We start from the raw sequence: 19,340 nt of genomic DNA on the forward strand, positions 1-19,340 counted from the left end.
TTCCGGGAAAAAAAAAACTCTTGCGTACAGTTGAACATTGCGTGACACAACAACGAAGATCCAGAAACGTCATAACTTCGACAAGAACGTTGCTAAATAAGGAATGAAGGAAACCCCCGGTGACCACTCAGACCAAAATTGGTAGATGCTAGAATTACAAATGACGTTTCCATAATACACAGAAGGAGAAAATAAGTTACCGAGAGGTTGGCGAAGTTAGTTTCTTTCGACGTCGTTCCGTAATCGTCAAGTCTTCAAGTCCACTATGAATAAAAGAATAATGACTATGCATTTATTTTACAGAGGCTACCGTCTTGAAAAACTTTCTGACTACTGCCATATCATCTGCAATTTCCTCATCCTTTATTGTGACGCCAACTACATTCAATGTTGCAAACCCAAATGTTCGAAATCATTCGAGAATTCTTGACTGCTGCAACGCTATAATTATAAAATTCCTATAATTCTTCACAGTATTGGTTCACTTGCTGTTTCATTAGTTCATACAATAATTCAACAAGAGATCCACAGTTTATAACCTTCTGGAAGCAGTCAATGTTACTTAGCACGTGGCCTCATTGGCACGCTTACAACCGAAGACTGTGGCAAAGAGTTTTGACGACTTGGTCGCAAATTGCAGCGGCGAAAGAAACGTCTCACCGCAAAAGGTGCGCCCAAAACGCACCAAGAGAAATCGGTCTAAGACATGCTTTGCAACAAAATTCTGGTTGCGTCTCGTGGCCAATAGCGCCGCTTCCATAGCCCACTTCGTTCTTAAGTGCACCTTCCACTCGTTCGGCTCGAATAGGATATTCAGCGTCTCTTTCGCATATGAGGCGAGACACGTTCCGAAAGCTTCTTCGGCCTGTCTTTGCACTTGGGGCTTGCCGTTTTGCGAAGCGGGCCGCAAAGCGGAGTCAAACATCATATTCGCGATCAAGACGCCCATCGTTCCGTAGTTTACACTGGGCTCCGGAGCCATTGGGTAGAGAAAGTCGGGTTGCATGTGAACGGCTTCAAATTGTCCCCGAATAAGTGGCAAGTGCACCAATCCTTGGCTTATATTGATCCGACGTCCCGTGAGTCTGGTGTTCAGAACAAGGTTGCTTAGGAAGTCATCGCTGTAAGGTTCTTTCAGCGCAGGTTCTTCTTCTACATCCACAGGCTCTAGTTCAGCTAGGAACAGAGGCAAAACATAGCGGTTAAGCTTCAAATATCGCCTGGGTTACAAAGCAATATTACAAAGACATGTTAGAGTATCGCTAAAGAAACAATAGTAGAAACCGCCGTAGACTGTTAAAAAAAACCGTTACTACTTAGGCGCTATTCTGGACATGGACTAATTCCGCCATGATGTGGGATTCACCAATTTCCCAGCTCTTATTTGCCCACAGGACTGCTACGGTCTCTTTAATTTGCTCAAATTGTCGCCATTGCAGAATTGAACATTACGTCGGAATTCAAGGAAGTCCAGGATAGTACCCCTGAAATAGATGTATTCAGGCATCCAAGCCAGCTGTAGCTAACTCGTCAGTTGTTATTGTCAAATGATTCAAGCAGGTGTGATGTCACTGTCTAGAATATGCAATCATTCTCGAATTTCGTTGTCGTATAACATTTCCAAGCAATATCGGCCAACAAAAATTACTCAGCTAAGCATCGTTTGAGGCAACGCCGCTTCAGGAACTCAGCCCAGCATATTGCCACCAGCTCCTCGCCACTCGCGTAGCCATGAAAATTTAGTCACCGCACGGCCAACGAAACAATTCATGTTCATCTCTGTGGCCTTTGACCAAGGCTGTATAAATAGTATCCTGGGCTCGTATTCACACAGAATCTTCTATGCTGAAACTTTGTATGCCAGTTAATCGCGATGTCGGACATATTATTAGTGAAGGTGACCTATCACTCGGAATCATCACTCACTAACAGAAAACTTTGTCGGTTGTTTTCCTGATCATTGTCGGAACTTGCCACAGAAAACTCGCCGGGTATGACATAAGAGTGAGTGGCGTGCGATTATACAGTAGCAGAAAAAGGGCTCAAATAAAAATTGTGCAGAATATTTAACAGTGTTATTTAAAGGGAAAGCACCGTCATCATCCTAATCCTCATTAGCCCATCTTTATGTTAACTGCAATTACCCTCCAATTACCCCTGTCTTGCGCTAGCTGATTCCAACTTGCACCTGCAAATTTCCTAACTTCCTCACCCCATCTAGTTTTCTGCCGTCCTCGACAGCGCTTTCCCTCTCTTGGTCGCCATACTGTAAGCACCGTAGGGGGAGGCAAACATGTTCTTACTGTGTATTTTGGCAGCACTTGTGTGACTGCGCAGCACTGTCTTGTTGAGCTCCAGCCATTTGCTGAAATTCCACCGTTCCAGCGCCACTCCTCGAACATGCTTCCAGATGTCAACGACGGTGTCCGCCACCTTGTCCTCACTCTCCTCATCCACAGCCATGATTGTCTGCAGTGTTCGTTTAAACTGCAAGTGCAAGACATCCACGCACCTGCATGCAAGCGAAATAAAAGGAAAAGGCACCCTCTAAATGAAAAAAAAAAAACGCTCCTGTGATGCCATTAGCAGCGTGTTTTGAATTTTGTATTGAATAAATGAGATTCTTAATTGGTGCAATTACCTGTGTTCGCCTTGTTTTTACATATATTAGGGCAAAAAACGTCATGCTCTCAGATGTTTTACCACACAATATTGTCAGTATTCTCTACGTGTTTTAGCATGGATGTTCTTGCTTGTACGTTTGTGTGGTAGTTATTACCACCGCAAGTTATTACTGAATACTTATTTTCTCCGTAATTTCTGGCTTTCAGAATGGTGTACAGTGTTCTCTCTTAGTTCCCAATGAACTGAGAGTGGCACTTACCTCATATTTGTTGAGAACATGGGGAGTACGTTATGTGTAGCATGCGTACAAAGTTTAATAATGTTATACACCACTCATACTGCGGACAAAGAGGAGGTGCTTGCAGTGTAGCAAACTAGAAACAAATGAAAGATCCCATTCCACCATCTTCCTTTTGTGGCCCCATTTGCTGTCTTAATGTATCATCATCATAATTATCAACATGATCAGCCTATTTTAGGTCCACTGCAGGACGACGAAGACGTCTCCCAGCGATCTCCAATTACCTCTGTCTTGTGCTAGCTGGTTCCAACTTGAACCTGCAAATTTACCAATTTAATTACCCCACATACTATTGTGTATATAAGTCCATTTTTTAATATTTCCCCATAAGATCTTGGTGGAGATGCGAGGTACATCGCGGCGGACACTTTGAGGGCCATTCGGCCATGTCGACTGAGAGGTTCGCTTGTTCATCCTCGGCTGTCACTTCGGTTGTCCTGATTTAACTTTCAGGTCCTGGCACATTCTTCGGTATTGACACAATGGATGCCGAAGACTGGCTGATTGAATACGAGCAAGCCAGCAACTATCATGCTAACATAACTATCACATAAATAGTATGCTCACTAACGTCATCTACTCAAGGGAACCGCCGGTTCCAAACGAAGAGGAATTAAACAGTTGTATCGATTGAATGCAAAAATCATGCAGGAACTGTTCGGAAAACCGATCGGATACCAGCAGGCCGCTAGGAAGGAAATTTTGTGCCGTGCCCAAACGCCTATACTCAAACGTAGTTCGTATGCATTCAACATGAACTAGCGCTGTGCCAGATGGCCGACAACAAAATGTCCGAGGCTGACACAGCCACATTTCTAAAGGCATCACCGATGTGATGTCTTTAATTTACATGTATACAAGGACTGCTCGATCGTTGATGAATTAAAATGTCGAAGTTTCACCGAAAGGCGAAGCATCAATTGTGATAGCTAATTAGTAGAGCTATACGGAGTAAGGATAGTAGTTTTATCAGCTGTATGAACTTGGACATGCAGCAGCAACGCGCAGAACTGTTGTCGACGCCGTCGGCGTTTTACCCGCGTTCGCAGCGAACACGTGCGGCGTTGTTGACTGTTGCCGGTGCCTCTGGGGGCGGCTCGGAGGTTTTCGACTAGATCAGAGTTGACACTCTCCGAGAAGCGTCGGAAGTCTTTACCACCTTGTTGCCTCGCAACGTTTTTATATAATTACGCATTTGGTGCCGCAGCTAAACGTTGCCTCCCCTCCCTCCCTCCCTTCCGTCCCCCCACGGCCTTTCGCGTGACGGAAGAAGTCGCGTTTGCTCTATAGATATGGTGATTGTAAAGGAGGAAAGACACGCGTAATTCTGCAGCCCTTCAGAGAGCACGGCGCAGAACGCGCGTTTGCTCTCCGCCGTGGGTTCGCTCCCCGTGAAAGCACGCGTCCCTCGCGCGCTTTCACTCGCACATACAGCATACGGCGAGCGGCGACCGATTTCATCGCCGTTGCATAGGCTCCGTTCCGGCTTCGTCCTTACACCGGACGTCCTAGAGCGGTGGCGGCAGTACCGGCCACGCAGGGAGAGACGTCCTCCTTTCCCTTCTCCTGACCCCCTTCCGTCGCAGGAACTTGGCCCCTCGACAGCCTCGGAGGACGAAGAAGCACCCCAGGAGCCGCACAGGTGTCCTGACTGCGGCGTGGCCACGCGACCATCCGCAGCCCATTTGTTTTGGGAGTGTCAGCGCTACGCTAAGCAGCGGGACCACCACCTGAGGGCGGTGCAAGTGTCGTCCTACGAGGAGTGGATTAGGCCGGCAACTGGATTGGCGGATTCCGACAGGGCCATCCTGGACTCGCTCTTGGGTTTCGCCAAGGACACGCAGCTTCTAGGACGGCTCTAATTTCTCCTTCCCTCTCCCCTTCCTATTCCACATAATAGGCCTTCGAGCCATCCTCCAATAAATACATTTTCATCATCATCATCATCATCACCGTTGACGTCACACGGAACCTCACGGTGACGGCGACAGTAGAAATTCGCTTTGAGTGTCCATATAATTTGTTATCGCAATAAAAGGCAGTGCCGACGCTTTCAAGACTCGAAGAGCTGTCGTGTCACGCGGCTATTCATGCGGCTCCCTACAATATGTACAGATGGGTTAATTACGGCGTTATGCAAGCGTTACACGAATGTTTCTCTAGTGCCCTGAGAGAACTACATATGATTCCGAGTTTAATTTGGTACAAAAAGGTGTCGATATCACGAGTCATGGCGGGTGAATGGTTTAATTGCTGGCAGTTGAACTTCTTATAGCAACTTCTCTAAGAAAACATCTTCGATAGGAACGGGACAGTGATTCTGCAAGGTCGCTGAAGTCCACCGTGTTTTTTTTTTACTTTTCCGCCAGACATCAATATTTAAGGCGTGTACTCCTAAAATCACTTTTCAATCGGAATTATTAGCTAAAACGTAGAATTAATTAGCCTGTCGGCTTAGTTGCGACCTATGTTCAGCTGTGCATCTTTTCGCTTAACTATGTTACGTAGCTGTGAGCATGCTCTGTGTTACTCTGGCATACGCTACCGAAAGTTTAGCCGTGAGTGAACTATATACTGGCCAGATTTTGGGAATAAAGTAATCTGAAGACAAAAAAGTTGTCGCAGTTTCACCTAAAAGGCGAAGCATCAATTGCGATAGCCAATTTGTAGAGAGCTATACAGAGTAATGATATTAGCTTTATCAGCTGTATAAACTTGGACATGCAGCAGCAGCGGCAACACGCAGAACTGCTGTCGACGCCGTCGGCGTTTTGCCCGCGTTCGCTCAAAATGCGTGCGGCGTTGGTGACTGTTGCCGGAGCCTCTTATATAAATAGGCACTTGGTGCCGCAGTTAAACGTCGCCTCCCTTCCCTCCCCCTCCCCCCCCCTCCCCCACGGCCTCTCACGCGTCGGAAGAAGGCGCGTTTGCTCTACATATATGGTGATTGTAAAGGAGGAAAGAGACGCCTACTTCTGCAGCCCCTAAGGGAGCACGGCGCAGAACGCGCGTTTGTTCTCCGCCGTGCGTTCACTCCCCGTGAAAGCGCGCGCCCCTCACGCCCTTTCACTCGCACATACAGCGTTCGGCGCGCGGCGACGATTTCATCTCCATTGACGTCATACGGAACCTCACGGCGACGGCGACGGCGACGCGACGGCAGAAATCTGCCTTTGAGTGCCCATATAATTGCTATCGCAATAAAAGGGAAGCCGATACAAAGAAAAGATTCCTACCTTCTTCGCACTTTATCGACGTGCATTGGCGGTTCTCGTGCTGTTTCCCACGCATAGGCTATGAAGGGAGCAAAAGGCGCGAGCAGCAAGTACACACGCGTGGTCTCCAGCTTGCTGCTTGCCAGAGCGTTCAGAATGCCACGAACCGCTGCAACATCGTTCGTTCGAAGAGTCCGAGCCGCCGGTCGCGATGACGAGTCAGCGTACGCATTGAGGACGGGCAACCACCTGGAAGTTTACAAAGTCACGTGTTCGACGTAAACTGGTCAGGTCAATGAACATATTAGGAAAAAAAATGGTTATGGTCATTGACAGGTGACCGGTTTTATTGACGTATAGACTTCCTTAGCCTATATTCTAGCTGAAACCCGCATGTGTTTCGAAACGACATTAACCTTTGACTGTGTCAGTGACGTGAATATATTGTATTGCCACCTGAAAGTTTACAGTGGTGTTCAGGAAGAAATAGGTTTGCATAAATTATAGTACTTGTTTTCTTAATTGTTTCGCAGATATTAAGATCCATCGATGCTCCGCTCGTTGAACACAGAGAGCCAGATCCAGAAAACCGGCTTGACTAGGCGAAGAATGGTTCGCATTAAACGAAAATCGGGGCGCGCAACGGCGCGGGTTCAGCGGAGAAAGCAGCTAGTATTATTCTAATCTCCATGGCTAGCAAACGTGCGGGTACTGTTCGCTGATACACGGAAACGACACAAGCAAGAGAAGCAGACGATCCAGACACTCGTTATCTGTGATCTCATTCGCACGTCACTTCCGTCGAGTGGTATTAGCGGCGTTTTTGTAAGTTTAGGTATGAAAAACATGATACTTGCGAGTGTTTTGTGATACATCCACTCATACATTTCAAGCGCCGAGTCTTGCACAGAGGCTATAGAGTATGTCTAAATGATTTGAAACTACGCTTTCTAGGTGGTTGAAAATTGCATTGCAGTTGGAATTTCCCGAACGAGAACGTGCAGGTCTTTATGTCAATGTTTGGCAAACCTCAGCGCTTTAAGCACGACGTTTGTTTTGTTTGCGTCCAAGTCATTGTAGTATAGCACATGAGCGGTCGAGTAATAAACATTCCACAATTTTTGGAATTACCTGAATCAGTAGTTCCTTGTTTGGAGTAACAGTGCGCTAATATTGCGGCACTTCCAGTGTGCCCGGCAGCAGGCAGCGAATTCGGATATTGCATGCCGGTGACGCCGGGATTGCCTAAAATTTGCGGCTGCAAAGTTCGGCGAAATGAACCTGATGTGCAGCAGTTTGTCGATCAGCTGTTGACGCAGCGCATAAGCACAAGTGCGCGGCGAGCGAGCGCTTTTCGTTTGGTGAAGGCGCAAACTCAACACACTCTTCAGTACACTTGAACTAGGCCAGCAAACTAGCCAGGCAAACTAGCCTGCGATGCACTTTGGTGAAGCCCATTAGGGTTTAGATGGTAGAAGGTCATATTAACGCGATAGCGTTAAAGGCCCCGTGTCGCTGAAGATCCGGTGTCGCCGTCCGGAGTGAGCGAAAATTTTCGTATATATTTAGGTATATGTGTGTGCCATACCTTGCTATATGACATGTGAAATACGCGGGTTACATTGTCACACCATTCGATCACTAAAGTCGCAAGGCTGATCCACATAGGTCGCGAAGCTTCGGGCGAAAAGCGGTTCTGAACCAATTGTCACCGACATCAGCACGGGTGGTTATGGGAGCAACGATTGAAGCGCGACTATGTTTGGAGGGAACAAACACTGGGAAAGAAAGAATCGTTTTTTTTTTTTAAATTAAAGCGGCACGCAGTTAGATTCATTCAACGAAAATAAAGTTCCTAATCCATTGTATATACGCATGGCGAGAAAAAAGAAGATACAACTCTATTTTACTTGATCGTTATCAATAAATACCTTTTTTCAGCGCCCACCGTGAGAGCGCCCATCGATAGCGGCGGGCGTTGACGCCGCTATCACTTGCAATGCACTGCAGCTCTTGAAGTGCGTGGAAAGGCGAGCTCGTAAAGTTCACCTGTTACAATACCCCCCTTCACAAGTTCTATTGTTTTGCATGTTGACGTTTGTCTGAATTAGGTGAGGTGGGTAGTTTTATTGTTTCTTAACCTGTGCAGTGAAAAGTAGTGAGTTGCGACTGTCAGATGATAATTGGTTCTTGAGGGAAAGGGAAAGGTTGGCGCTATCTTCTGCAGCCCTTGAGGGAGCACGGCTCAGCGCCAAAATACTTGTTTACTTTAGTTGTTTTCGTGCGAGAGCGCTGGTCGACGGGCTTGGCGCAAGGTAAATACATCTGGTAGCGAAGCTTCCATAGAAGCCCATACGTTCAAAACATGGTTGCTTACCGGCGGTTCATGGGGCTTAGCGCCATCTGTGGGAGGAGGGAACACTTCCGGCGGAAGAAAAAATAATTTGACGTCATATTCGTCAAAAGCAAAAGTGACGTCATTTTGTTCTCATAGGCGCGAAATTTGTTTTCGGAGGCCTGCCATTGAGCTGTATATTCAAATGCCCCGCCATTCGACTTCATGGGCGTTCCGAGTTTTCAGCGCGAAAAGCGATGCCGGAAAAGATCAGCCGTACGGGTGTCGAAATCGCATCGCTGCACAGAACATACTTTCTTTGGAGGCCGACGAACGCTTAGGGCGTAGATTGCGTAGACTGCTCGTCCTTTCGTCGGACGCCAAGCCCGTCGGCCAGCGCTGTTGCACGAAAGCAACTAAAGTAAACAAGTATCTGACGGTCGCAACTCACTACTTTTGACTGCACAGGTTAAGAAACAATAAAACTACCCGCGTCACCTAATTCAGACAAACGTCGACATGTAACACAACACATGGGAGAGGGGATTATTGTAACAGGTGAACTTTACGAGCGCGCCTTTCCACGCACTCCAAGAGCTGCATTGCATTGCAACTGATAGCCGCGTCAACGCCCGCCGCTATCGATGGGCGCTCTCACGGTGGGCGCTGAAACAAGGTATTTATTGATAATGATCAAGTAAAACAGAGTAGTATCTTCTTTTCTAGCCATGCGTACATAAAATGGATTAGGAATTTTATTTTAGTTGAATGAATCTAACTGCGTCTCGCTTTAATTTAAAAAACGCTTTTTTTTTCTTTCCCATTGTTTGTTCCCTCCAAACATAGTCGCGCTTCAATCGCTGCTCCCATAACCACCCTTGCTGATCTCGGTGACAATTGGTTCTGAACCGCTTTTCGCCCGAAGCTTCGCGACCAATGTGGATCGACCTTGCTTGGCGTCCGACGAAAGGACGAGCACTCTACGTAATCTACGCCCAAAGCGTTCGCCGGCCTCCAAAGAAAGTATGTTCTGTGCAGCGATGCGATTTCGACACCCGTACGGCTGACCTTTTCGTGCATCGCTTTCCGCGCAGTAAGCTCGGAACGCCCACCAAGTCGAATGGCAGGGCATTTGAATATACAGCTCTAATGGCAGGCCTCCGAAAACAAATTTCGCGCCTATGAGAACAAAATGACGTCATTTCTGTTTTTAACGGATATGACGTCAAATTATTTTTTCTTCCACCGGAAGTGTTCCCTCCTCACACAGATGGCGCAAAGCCCCATGAACTAGAGTGTACTAGACCATATTCTAGTACACTCTACCATGAACATAGAGTTTCATATTACTATATTTTTTATTTAGAAACTCTATGACCATGAACCACCGATTAGCCGCCATGTTTTGAACGTATGGGCTTCTATGGAAGCTTCGCTACCATGCAGGTATATTTACCTTGAAAGTCGCCCATACCTTGTCTTTCATTCTTCACAAAGTTACTCCTCGGAATTTGGAGAATGGCATCCCATAAACGAATGTCATGAAACAAAACACCAACAGCGCATGACTTTTATGCTAATTCTTCTCAGACTGATATAATAAAAGTGAGAAACAGCGACATAAACCTAAAATGCGGTTCTTTCTTGGGCGCGGCTGGGCATAACCTCCGGGATCGGCCCACGCAAGAGGCATCGCTTCTACCACAAAGCTCGCCTTCGTGCATAGCGTTCGCCGCCAGAATTACCCGGTAAACATTAGATTACATAAGCTGCAGTTGCCAGGAAGCGTGAGAAGCAGTCAGGGATATTTGAATGCTATCGCGTTCCATTCTTAAAGACGAAGCTTAAGCGAGCACCAAATTTTATATGCGAATGCTTGGGGCTATGTCACTCCCTCCCTCCCTCCCTCCGCCATGCGGCGTCCACTTCCGGAAGCCAGAACCGGAAGCCGGCTTCCGCTTCCGTTTCCACTTCTGGTTCCGCTTCCGTTTCCACTTCCGGTTCCACGTCCGGTTCCACTTCCAGTTCCGCTTCCACTTCCGGTCCTTGTTCCGGTTCCGCTTCCGGTTCCGCTTCCGGGCTTCCGGAGAACGCTTCCGGCGTTTTGCCCGAATGATCCCCCGGTGCTTCGCCCACTCATCATCAGTCACTTCGTGGATATGCGGTGTTGAGAACAGGGCTCGAGCCGCTGTCACGAAACGGCAGCGACGACAGGCCGATCCCGAACTTCGGGCTCGCGAAGCCGAAAGGAAACGTCAACGCCGCCGAGAAGCTGCTACTGATGCAACGAGGGCTCGCGTAATGGGAACTTGAGTCGACCCCATGGCTGCTTCGCATACTACTCAGGGTTCCCCTACGGGAAGATGGTGTAATTTTTTTTTCTGCCAGCAGCGCCAGCCGGACTAAAGCGCGCCGAACGCTGTCAGTCGCAGTGACTGCGCGGAACGTCACGCAGTAGAGCGCCCAGTTTTTGCCGGCGTAGTGTGACTGCACCACATGTGAAGCGCGTCCACATTTCGTCGGAATATATGCACGCTTTTAACGCAGTGCTTTCACGCTGAGCCACGCCTTACCCAACGTGGTATTAATGACGGCCCGGACCGTGCCAATCGGAAAGGTTCATCGCGTGTTCACAGAAAAAGCTGACAGATGTCAGAATCTTTTCACCTGACACCGCTTTCTCACCTGACACCGACTGCGTCCAGGTCCAATGCACCTTTTTCCACTGTACGCAAAGACTTCAAATGGGCTCGTTCTTCCTGGGTAAACACACGCACAGCGTCGTCCAAGCGCTTCACATTGATGCCTAGCGCCCAAAGGTAGCGGAGCTCCAGTGCGGAAGAGGCCTCGTCTAGCAACGCGCTTATCAGGTCAGAGTTGTTGCTGTTAATAAAAAGAGGTGGGCTTCCTATCAGTCGTGAAACAAACTGCAAAACGTTACAATGTGCAACGACTACAACAAAGCCGACCATGCAGAAAGCGGACACTTCATATATATGCAATATAACTGCCAATATTTATTACCAGCCATCCGTAGTATTATTCGGAAGTTTCATATCCCTCTACATAATCAGATGGTGGTTCTGGCACGTAAAACCTTATAATGTAATTTAATTTTTCTTAATATCCTTCTAAAATTATGCTGTTCCGAAAGTAAACACAATACGATATCCAGGCATCGAGCTTCCTCTCACTGGTTATCTCTGCAACCTGCCAAAGGTCTTTGTAGCAAGCGTGCAGCATGAAAAATTCGATAGATGGAAAAAGAAAATACAGCATGGAAGCGAAGGCTACACGGCACATCAGCGTATCACCGAAATTCAGCCAGCCGATACAGGACATTTAGCGTTGCACGCGCTCTCATACATTTTCAGCAGCGTTAGCTACGTTACCAAAGCCATTATACGGACGAGTTCCAGTGAAGTACGTGCGCCTGTAGCTACGTCATTCACTTGTTAGTGAGTTCCGTTTCTCAAAAAAGTAACCTCTTTAGTTGGATATAGCAGCCAATTTAATTCCATTGAGATAAGATGCTATCAGCAATGTCTTGGATGTCAAACACTCGAGCATCTTTTCTAGCCCATGCATGTGTGCTGAGGTAGCACGCGCACGCGAAAAATAATTGTTAACGGTCGTCTGTTAGAAAGTTTTATTTACCGATGGTAATGCAGAAGATATTTTTCCTGAACATACACTGATAGTTCTTTCTGTTTTATAAACCCCATAAAGTCCAAACACAATTCCATAACAAAGATATTTCAAGAACTTGTCTATGTTTACTTCCGGCAATGGAGAACGCGTTCATGTCAAAAAACAAGGAAATGTAATATGAACTAAAACTTAATCTAGAAATTACTTAATTAGCATTGAAAGCTACAACTGAAACTTCGTTCCAGTGCATCAAAACGCTACAGTAGTCCTTGCGTTTGTGCCCTCGCTTCAATAAGAATGTTTAGGCATCAAACTGAGCGTATCGAAAATGATACGTTCGGTTTTCTAGGGTTAAACACATGCTGAGCTAGTGATCTGTTGCGACCGAGCTCACTAAAACCGTAGAACATTACTTTCCTGATATTATACATGAGAGAGGGATAGAGAGAAGGAAACGAAGAGGGAAAGATAGGGAGGTTAACCATGGGATGGGACCAGCTGGCTGCCCTACACTTGGGGAGGGGGAAATGGGAAATCATGAGCGAGGCTCCGCTGAAAGCACCAGAGGTCACTCTCCTGCGTTATATATTCTGTAGTGTCATCAATTTCCAGACCTGTCGACTCACAATGGGCGGATTCTCTCCATTAGGACAATATATAATTATGTAATTTCATGCGCTTTAAATCCCAAATTGAATAAAAGTGCTTTTTAGTCTACTTCGGCTGACTAAATTGACCACTAGGTGAATGCTGTGTTCTCCAGATATATTCTAGGGCATCAAGATGACTACATAGCCCTAAGCGGCTGACAGTTCTAGATTGCTCAGTGTCCTTTGCTGGCGAATGAGCAGCAATCTACGCAATACTGCATCTGCCATCCTACTCATCAGCTTGGCCGGATTAACGTATGGGCTAAGAGGGCTGCTGCCCCGACCTCCTGCTGCCAGGGGGCCCCATGTAAAATTGTTTTTTTTTTATGGGTCCCTCAGCAATTTCAAAGGGTCCATCAAAAGGACCAAGTCGGAAATGTGGTTGTACCCAAGAAGTTGTAAAGCGTCCTGCAGGGAACGTCCAGCCTAATAATTGTTGAATACTGTTTAGCAGCAGCCTCACAAGGAGCAAGGAATGTGTTCGCCTTCTTTCACGATGAATCCATATCAACAAGCTCAACTTTGTGCATTTCAAAGAATGTGTGGTGCGAGGAACCATCCTGTTCTTTGTGCAGAGAGAGTCTCTTCCTATGCTCAAACAGCACCCACAAGCGATCCTCCTCTCATGCCTACTCGCATTAGGTTCACGTCCTAGTACATGCGTTTTCTTGTGTTTGCCTAGATTCTATGCCAGATATGCAGATAGCGTCCTTATTAGCTAAAATGCTTGTTGCTTTATACAACAAGCGCTTCGCTTGCTTCCGAGGGATTCAGATGTCACAGTTCGCGCTTTTGTGCCTAACTTTATGTGTAAATGATTGCGACGTGCCTGTTAGGCAATAGACACTCGATAACTTAACAGGAGGAAAAAGGAAATGTTTTTTAAAGGCAGAAATGTTCCAAACGTTCTCAAATGTTTCAAAGCGCCACCTAGTTCAGGCGCCTGCAAACGCAGCCTTTCAGGCACCGTAAATTTTGCATCCAAATTTTATCGCTAGCCATCCGATCTTACTGAAAGATATACGGAATGAACTTTAAACGTTGTCTATGCCTACTTGATATGTGTAAATGCTGGCTTTTGCATAATACTTGAAATACGTATAGCGCCACAAAAATGGACTGTAGATACATGGCGGCGCCTTTGCCGTTGCCGCTTTTCTCGGCCAGCTTTTCAGCTAGAGTTAGTATGCTAATTCTATGGTTAGTATTTCCTCGTGTAGCCATGAGTTGTTTGCCTCTTTCATTGACCTCCAAGTGCACAAGGCACCGCTATACTAACTAAGCATGTTATTAGAGAGTTTTAGTTAAACGTTAATGTAATAGCGGGGTGAAGTCAAATAGCGTTACCGTTCCGCAAACGAACTTAGCAGAAAGTGACTTTTAGTACAGCGTGATAGCGTCATTAACGTGTGGGAGGCTATTCCTTTACACTTTGAATTTCGCATACATATATCACCTATTCGCCAAGCTTTGTGTGTGTGTCATAAAAATGCAAAAGGCAGGTACAATGAAAGCCGTGTGCGCGTCCTATTTGTTCTTTCCATGTCTGCCGATCAGAGGCGAAATCACTACAAGCAATACAAGCTGGAGACGATAGCGTTTGAGATCTGCCAAATGCCGTAGCGCCTATCCCCCGACTTCACCGAGAGGTGGCGACGCCATCTATTAGGTTGGGCCCCTTTTGAAGTCAGAGAAGCACACAGCAAAATTAGTTTTGAGGAAAGACTCAGGAACATGGATGAAAATAAATGGGCGGCTAAAGTGCACACATACCTGTGTCTGAAAAGCGTGGACACAGAATGGAGGAAGAGGTCAAGAAAGTTGGCAGTCAAGTACAGGATATTTCAAGCTGTAAATCGATAATCAGGCGTCATCAGAAAGAAAGTGAGAGAAATAGAGACAGTGAATTGGATGCAATGAATGGAAACACGAAGGACAATGGATATTTACAAGAATGAGAAGAAAGAAATTAGAAGGAAAAATCTGTACGATAGCACAAAGGGCAGTGCGTTGCTTTTGAGGCTCGAGCCGGTTTCCTAAGGACCAAAACATACCGAAGAAAATATTCGGAACTAGATGAGGCATTTGTATGCTGCAGTAAAGATCGGGAAACCAGTCAGCACATCCTAAGGGAATGTGAAAGGATTCACCCGGTGAGGTCAGTAGGTAACGTACACCTTCCAAAAGCACCTGGGTTTAAAGTGGACGGGAGCATCAACCGGTCAGCAGTCGAGATAATCAAGAGATGGTTAGAGTATCGGTGTAAAAAAATCAGGGAAGAGATTGATAAGACCTCATTTGATCTCTTAGTCATAGGTAGAGGTACAAGGTAGGTATTGAAACAAAAAGATTAATGCATACAAGAATGCCAGATAAAAACCATGTATAGCAGACGTGGGGCACTATAACGTAAAACGATACCAAAGTGTTTTGATTCCAATTTTTGCAATCAGCTTCCACGATTGGTCAAAACATTTTCGGGCCACTCCCAACTTCGCCTGTCTGTCACGCGACGTCACGAAAACCGCCATAGCTCCCCATCTGATATAACGGTACATACTGATTATGCATGATTAAACCACAAAAAAGAAAAATAATCATTCCTGATTCGACGCGTTTTAACCATTAGCCCTCTGCTATTGGTCCAATGTTTTCTGGCTACGCCCACTTTGCCTGTCTCTCACGCACCCTCACAAAACCGCAAAAACTAACCACGTCAAAGTGACGTGTACGCGAAAAAAAAAATGCATCAATATGCCGCACAAAACTGAAATTTTTTTCTGAATAGCCACAGACTGCCCCGTTCCGAAAGGAATAGAAGGTGGCTGCCCGCCGATCCGTCAGGACCTCGCTACTCACACCTGCTGGTGAGCATTATTTATTTGCGCACGATAAACCTATTTCCGTGGCAGTAAAACGTCATCGAGCCCTTTCGGCATGCATACGACATCGCTCTGCCAACTCTTCCTTGCTGAGGATCCGTTTTAGCGGCATTCTTATCCTTCCGTTGCACGCCGCCGCGATTTTCGACCAGCCACCGCAAGCTAAATAAGGCAAAGTGGACCAATCGGAGAAGCCGGCACCACCCTCTTCATGTGGTTATCTATTTTCACTGTGCTGGCTCGGCCCCATCGAAACCCTCTCCACTAGAGCGTGCTCCTCAAATCTTGTATGCCAATTAGATAAAAAAAGAAACGCTGAGTGTAGACAATGTTATTGGTTTTGAAAGCGAACAAAGGTGACCTCCTATAAACGAGGAGGGTGTTTGATTGGGTTGTTCAGACAACGCTGCGGGTCACCTGGGTAATGTCTGGGTAACATGGCGTTGCACTTTCCATTGTTTTTATGGGTACAACTGCGAATGTAAACTATAGTGTTCTAGGATACGTATGTCGTGCGCCGTTGTTCTATTGTGTGCGCAGTTGCGCAGATAGTGTAAGTTGGCTTTACTGCAGTGCGTTTTAGGCGCTCACGGACGAATCAGTTAGACAGAAAGCTTCGCTTTAACAAAATGGCTGTCGATACCGATTACACCTCGACACGTCAAATCGTCTTCTTCGGACTGGCGCTACACTTGGTTGCGCCCTAATGTAACCCCCGCCTGCAGAGGCGCCGTCTCGGCGATGAATATAAGAGAGGTGAACTGGCGGCAGAGGAAGGTTTCAGCCGGGACATATGCACAACGCCAGTGGTGCCATGCGAGTCCAGTGGAGCGATCTCGTAGTTCCCATCACCAAGCTGACGCAGTATCGTGTCAGACCCTGTCGCCGCCTCAAAAAACGTCGTTAAACTTCGCCGGATTTCAATAAGGTTGTTTCCATTCATCCATGGCGGCCGAACAGAAGGTAAAAGGGTGAAAAGCCAGCGGTCGCAGAAAGGTACTTAGCATTTCTGTCAACGTACGATTGAGCCGCTTCGTGAGTCCATTTGTCTGCCGGTGGTAGGTGGTGGAAAGCTTGTGCTCTGCAAAACAAGAGCGAATTAAGTCTCCAACAACGCGGGACAAGAAGGTGCGGCCGTGATCAGTGAGGAGCGGCCGGGGTGCACCGTGGTGGAGGATAACGTCATCTAAAAGGAAACCCGCCACCTCAGTTGCACAGCTTGTGCGCAAAGGTCGTGTGATCGCGTGCCGGGTCCTGTAATCAGTCGCGACAACGACCCACTCATTGCCAGATTGCGACGTCGGAAAAGGGCTGAGAAGATCAAGACTGGCGCGGAACAATGGTTCGGAGGGCACATCGATGGGGTGAAGGCATCCAGCGGGCAGCACAGCACGCCTTTTGCGGCGATGACAGAGCGCACAGGCTGCAACGTAGCGGTGCACAGAGCGGTACAGGGCTGGCCAGTAGAAGCGGCGCCGTACGTGGTCGTAGGTACACGAAACGCCAAGGTGGCATGCAGTAGGGGCGTCATGCAACTGCTCAAGAACTGAGGTTCGGAGAAGGCGTGGTACAACAAGTAAAAATTCTGGTCCTTCAAGGCGTGTGCTGCGACGATAGAGAACGTCGTCACGGTGCACGAACATGCGCAGCGTGGATTCCGAATGTCCATAATTGAGACGATCGATAAGAACGCGTGAGAAGTCATCACGCCTGTTGTGCAGTGAGCAATGGTGCAACCGTTACGGCGCACCCAAGAGCAGTGCAGTGGCAACATGTATACAAAAAATGCTAGAATGAAAAGCATGTATAGCATACGTGAGTAATTCAAGCAGGCTAGGTGACTATTTGTCACGGCCCCGTTTTAAAGGGGGTGCCAATAAATCACCATCATCATTTGCCTCGATTGGCCTTGACGCGTTCGAAACGAGAAGCGATCTCGAAAAAACCACAAGGTTATCCATAATACTCCTTCGTCGAAGTGCCGAGTCAAAGCGAAGGCCGTTTAAACAGTCATTTGCTACGAACGAAGTGAATTCTACAAAAGCAATGCCAATTTCAGTTCGAAGCGGGTGGCCGGGACTGCCACCATATTTACGTAAACTACGCAAACCACTGCAAAGACAGCAACGATCAATCTGAGAAATAGCGGGCCTACGCCAAACGCTATGGGGCGTTTAGCATTCTGAGCATGCGTATTTTGAACCCGCTATCCCACTAAGTCTGCTTTTACACTGTCTATTATCAGGAATAAACTGCAGCATTTCACCCTTCGCAGTAACTATAAGTGGCAATGTTGCTATGTTGCTCAGTGTGAGGTCGTTGCAGCCGTGTTCTGATAACAGCCGTGTGCAAAAGGACTCATGCCCCTGATGTAAAAGCACGTAACAAGGAAGCCATCAACATTATTGAGAGTTATTCACTACGATATAGCTATAGCAGCACACATTGTGATGCTTTGAGATGTAAAACCCGAACAATGTATCACTCTCGACCATTAAAGAGTGGCCTTTTAGGTGAAGTACGCCTGCATACCTGTTCATTTCAATCGGGCTGCCGGTGTATATTTCCACTGTTCCATGTTCATCGTAATGAACACTCAAAGCAGATGGAAGGTGATTGTTCAGAGTGCTGCGAATCACGAGGGTGAAGAGCTGCGAGAAGTTGGCCGCGTTCATCCATGTAGTTGTGTCCACGCCAGCAGCCTTCCACATCGAAATTAGGTGACCAGTGGTACTCACGTTAGCAAAGAAAACAACGCACGATTCGTACGCCCGGGCTACCTGAAATATAAAAGAAAAGTGACCCTGCGACAAACTGAGCACAAAATTTATTGGACTTTCAGAATTCGATATACGTTTCCTGCGTTATAATTCCCCATGTTAGAAAACCCGCACACGCAAGCACGCACGCGCGCGCACACACACTCGAACGCACACTCACTAGTGATACTTATATTATATAAGTTTCGTATAATATGCACTGAGTATGAAAGAATTCATCACAAAGCGGCAGGTTCTTTGCCATTTATTATTGCGATAGCATTTATATGGACACTCCGAAGCGGATTTCTGCCGTCGTTGTCGCCGTCGCCATGAGGTTCCGTATGACGTCAACGGCGATGAAATCGTCGCCGCGCTCCGGACGCTGTATGTGCGAGTGAAAGGGACCGAGGAACGCGTGGCGACATTACAATTGCTAGTAGGTATAGCGTAGATTTCCGCTTAACACGTGTTGTCATGGCAATCGTGGAGCTCCTAGGTGCCTAGGGACATAATGGCTTAGGGACTTTGAGGCACTGGTATCCGCTGAGCGTGGCTCTCTTATCTCCGGGACCGGGCTCAGCGACCTTGCCGAGCGCAGCTCTTACGTACGAGCGAATCGTTTAGGGCGCGTTGAATGTCTGGCGGTGTCTGGCCCACGCCGGCCGCCCTTTATTATTGTAGCGTTTGTTCTAGTGGCGGAAATCCTGGCAGTAGTGGCGGTGTGGCATGACGGCTTTTGATCTCGGTGAACTGTGGTGGTGTAAACAAGCGGATACTGCTCGCGTTTGTACTCCGGTGCTGCGGCGGAAGCCGCAGTGCCGGGCGCCGACGCGAAGCGGCGGTTGCAGCGTAGCAACACCCCAAATAAAAAAATACTGCTCCACTGGTCAGGTAGACTGCTCCCTCCCTGATAGTGAGA

At 47.2% G+C, this 19,340-nt stretch overlaps 1 protein-coding gene across 2 annotated transcripts; it reads right to left on the minus strand.

The window, feature by feature from the left end:
- Nucleotides 1–294: 294 nt before the first annotated feature.
- Nucleotides 295–18,436, minus strand: LOC125943155 (uncharacterized). 2 transcript variants are annotated; one of them, XM_049661615.1, is made up of 5 exons: nucleotides 18,192–18,436; nucleotides 11,162–11,359; nucleotides 6,163–6,390; nucleotides 2,304–2,512; nucleotides 295–1,176 (listed from the first exon to the last, which is right to left on the minus strand). In XM_049661615.1, exons 1-5 carry the CDS (start codon nucleotides 18,368–18,370, stop codon nucleotides 563–565), a joined length of 1,428 nt encoding a protein of 475 aa, XP_049517572.1. In that variant the 5' UTR covers nucleotides 18,371–18,436; the 3' UTR covers nucleotides 295–562. The 2 variants fall into 2 exon arrangements, with proteins under 2 accessions (XP_049517572.1, XP_049517573.1); XM_049661616.1 differs by lacking the exon at nucleotides 11,162–11,359.
- Nucleotides 18,437–19,340: the final 904 nt, after the last annotated feature.

Source organism: Dermacentor silvarum, chromosome 2 (genome assembly GCF_013339745.2).
Source record: "Dermacentor silvarum isolate Dsil-2018 chromosome 2, BIME_Dsil_1.4, whole genome shotgun sequence".
Lineage (NCBI taxonomy): Eukaryota > Metazoa > Arthropoda > Arachnida > Ixodida > Ixodidae > Dermacentor > Dermacentor silvarum.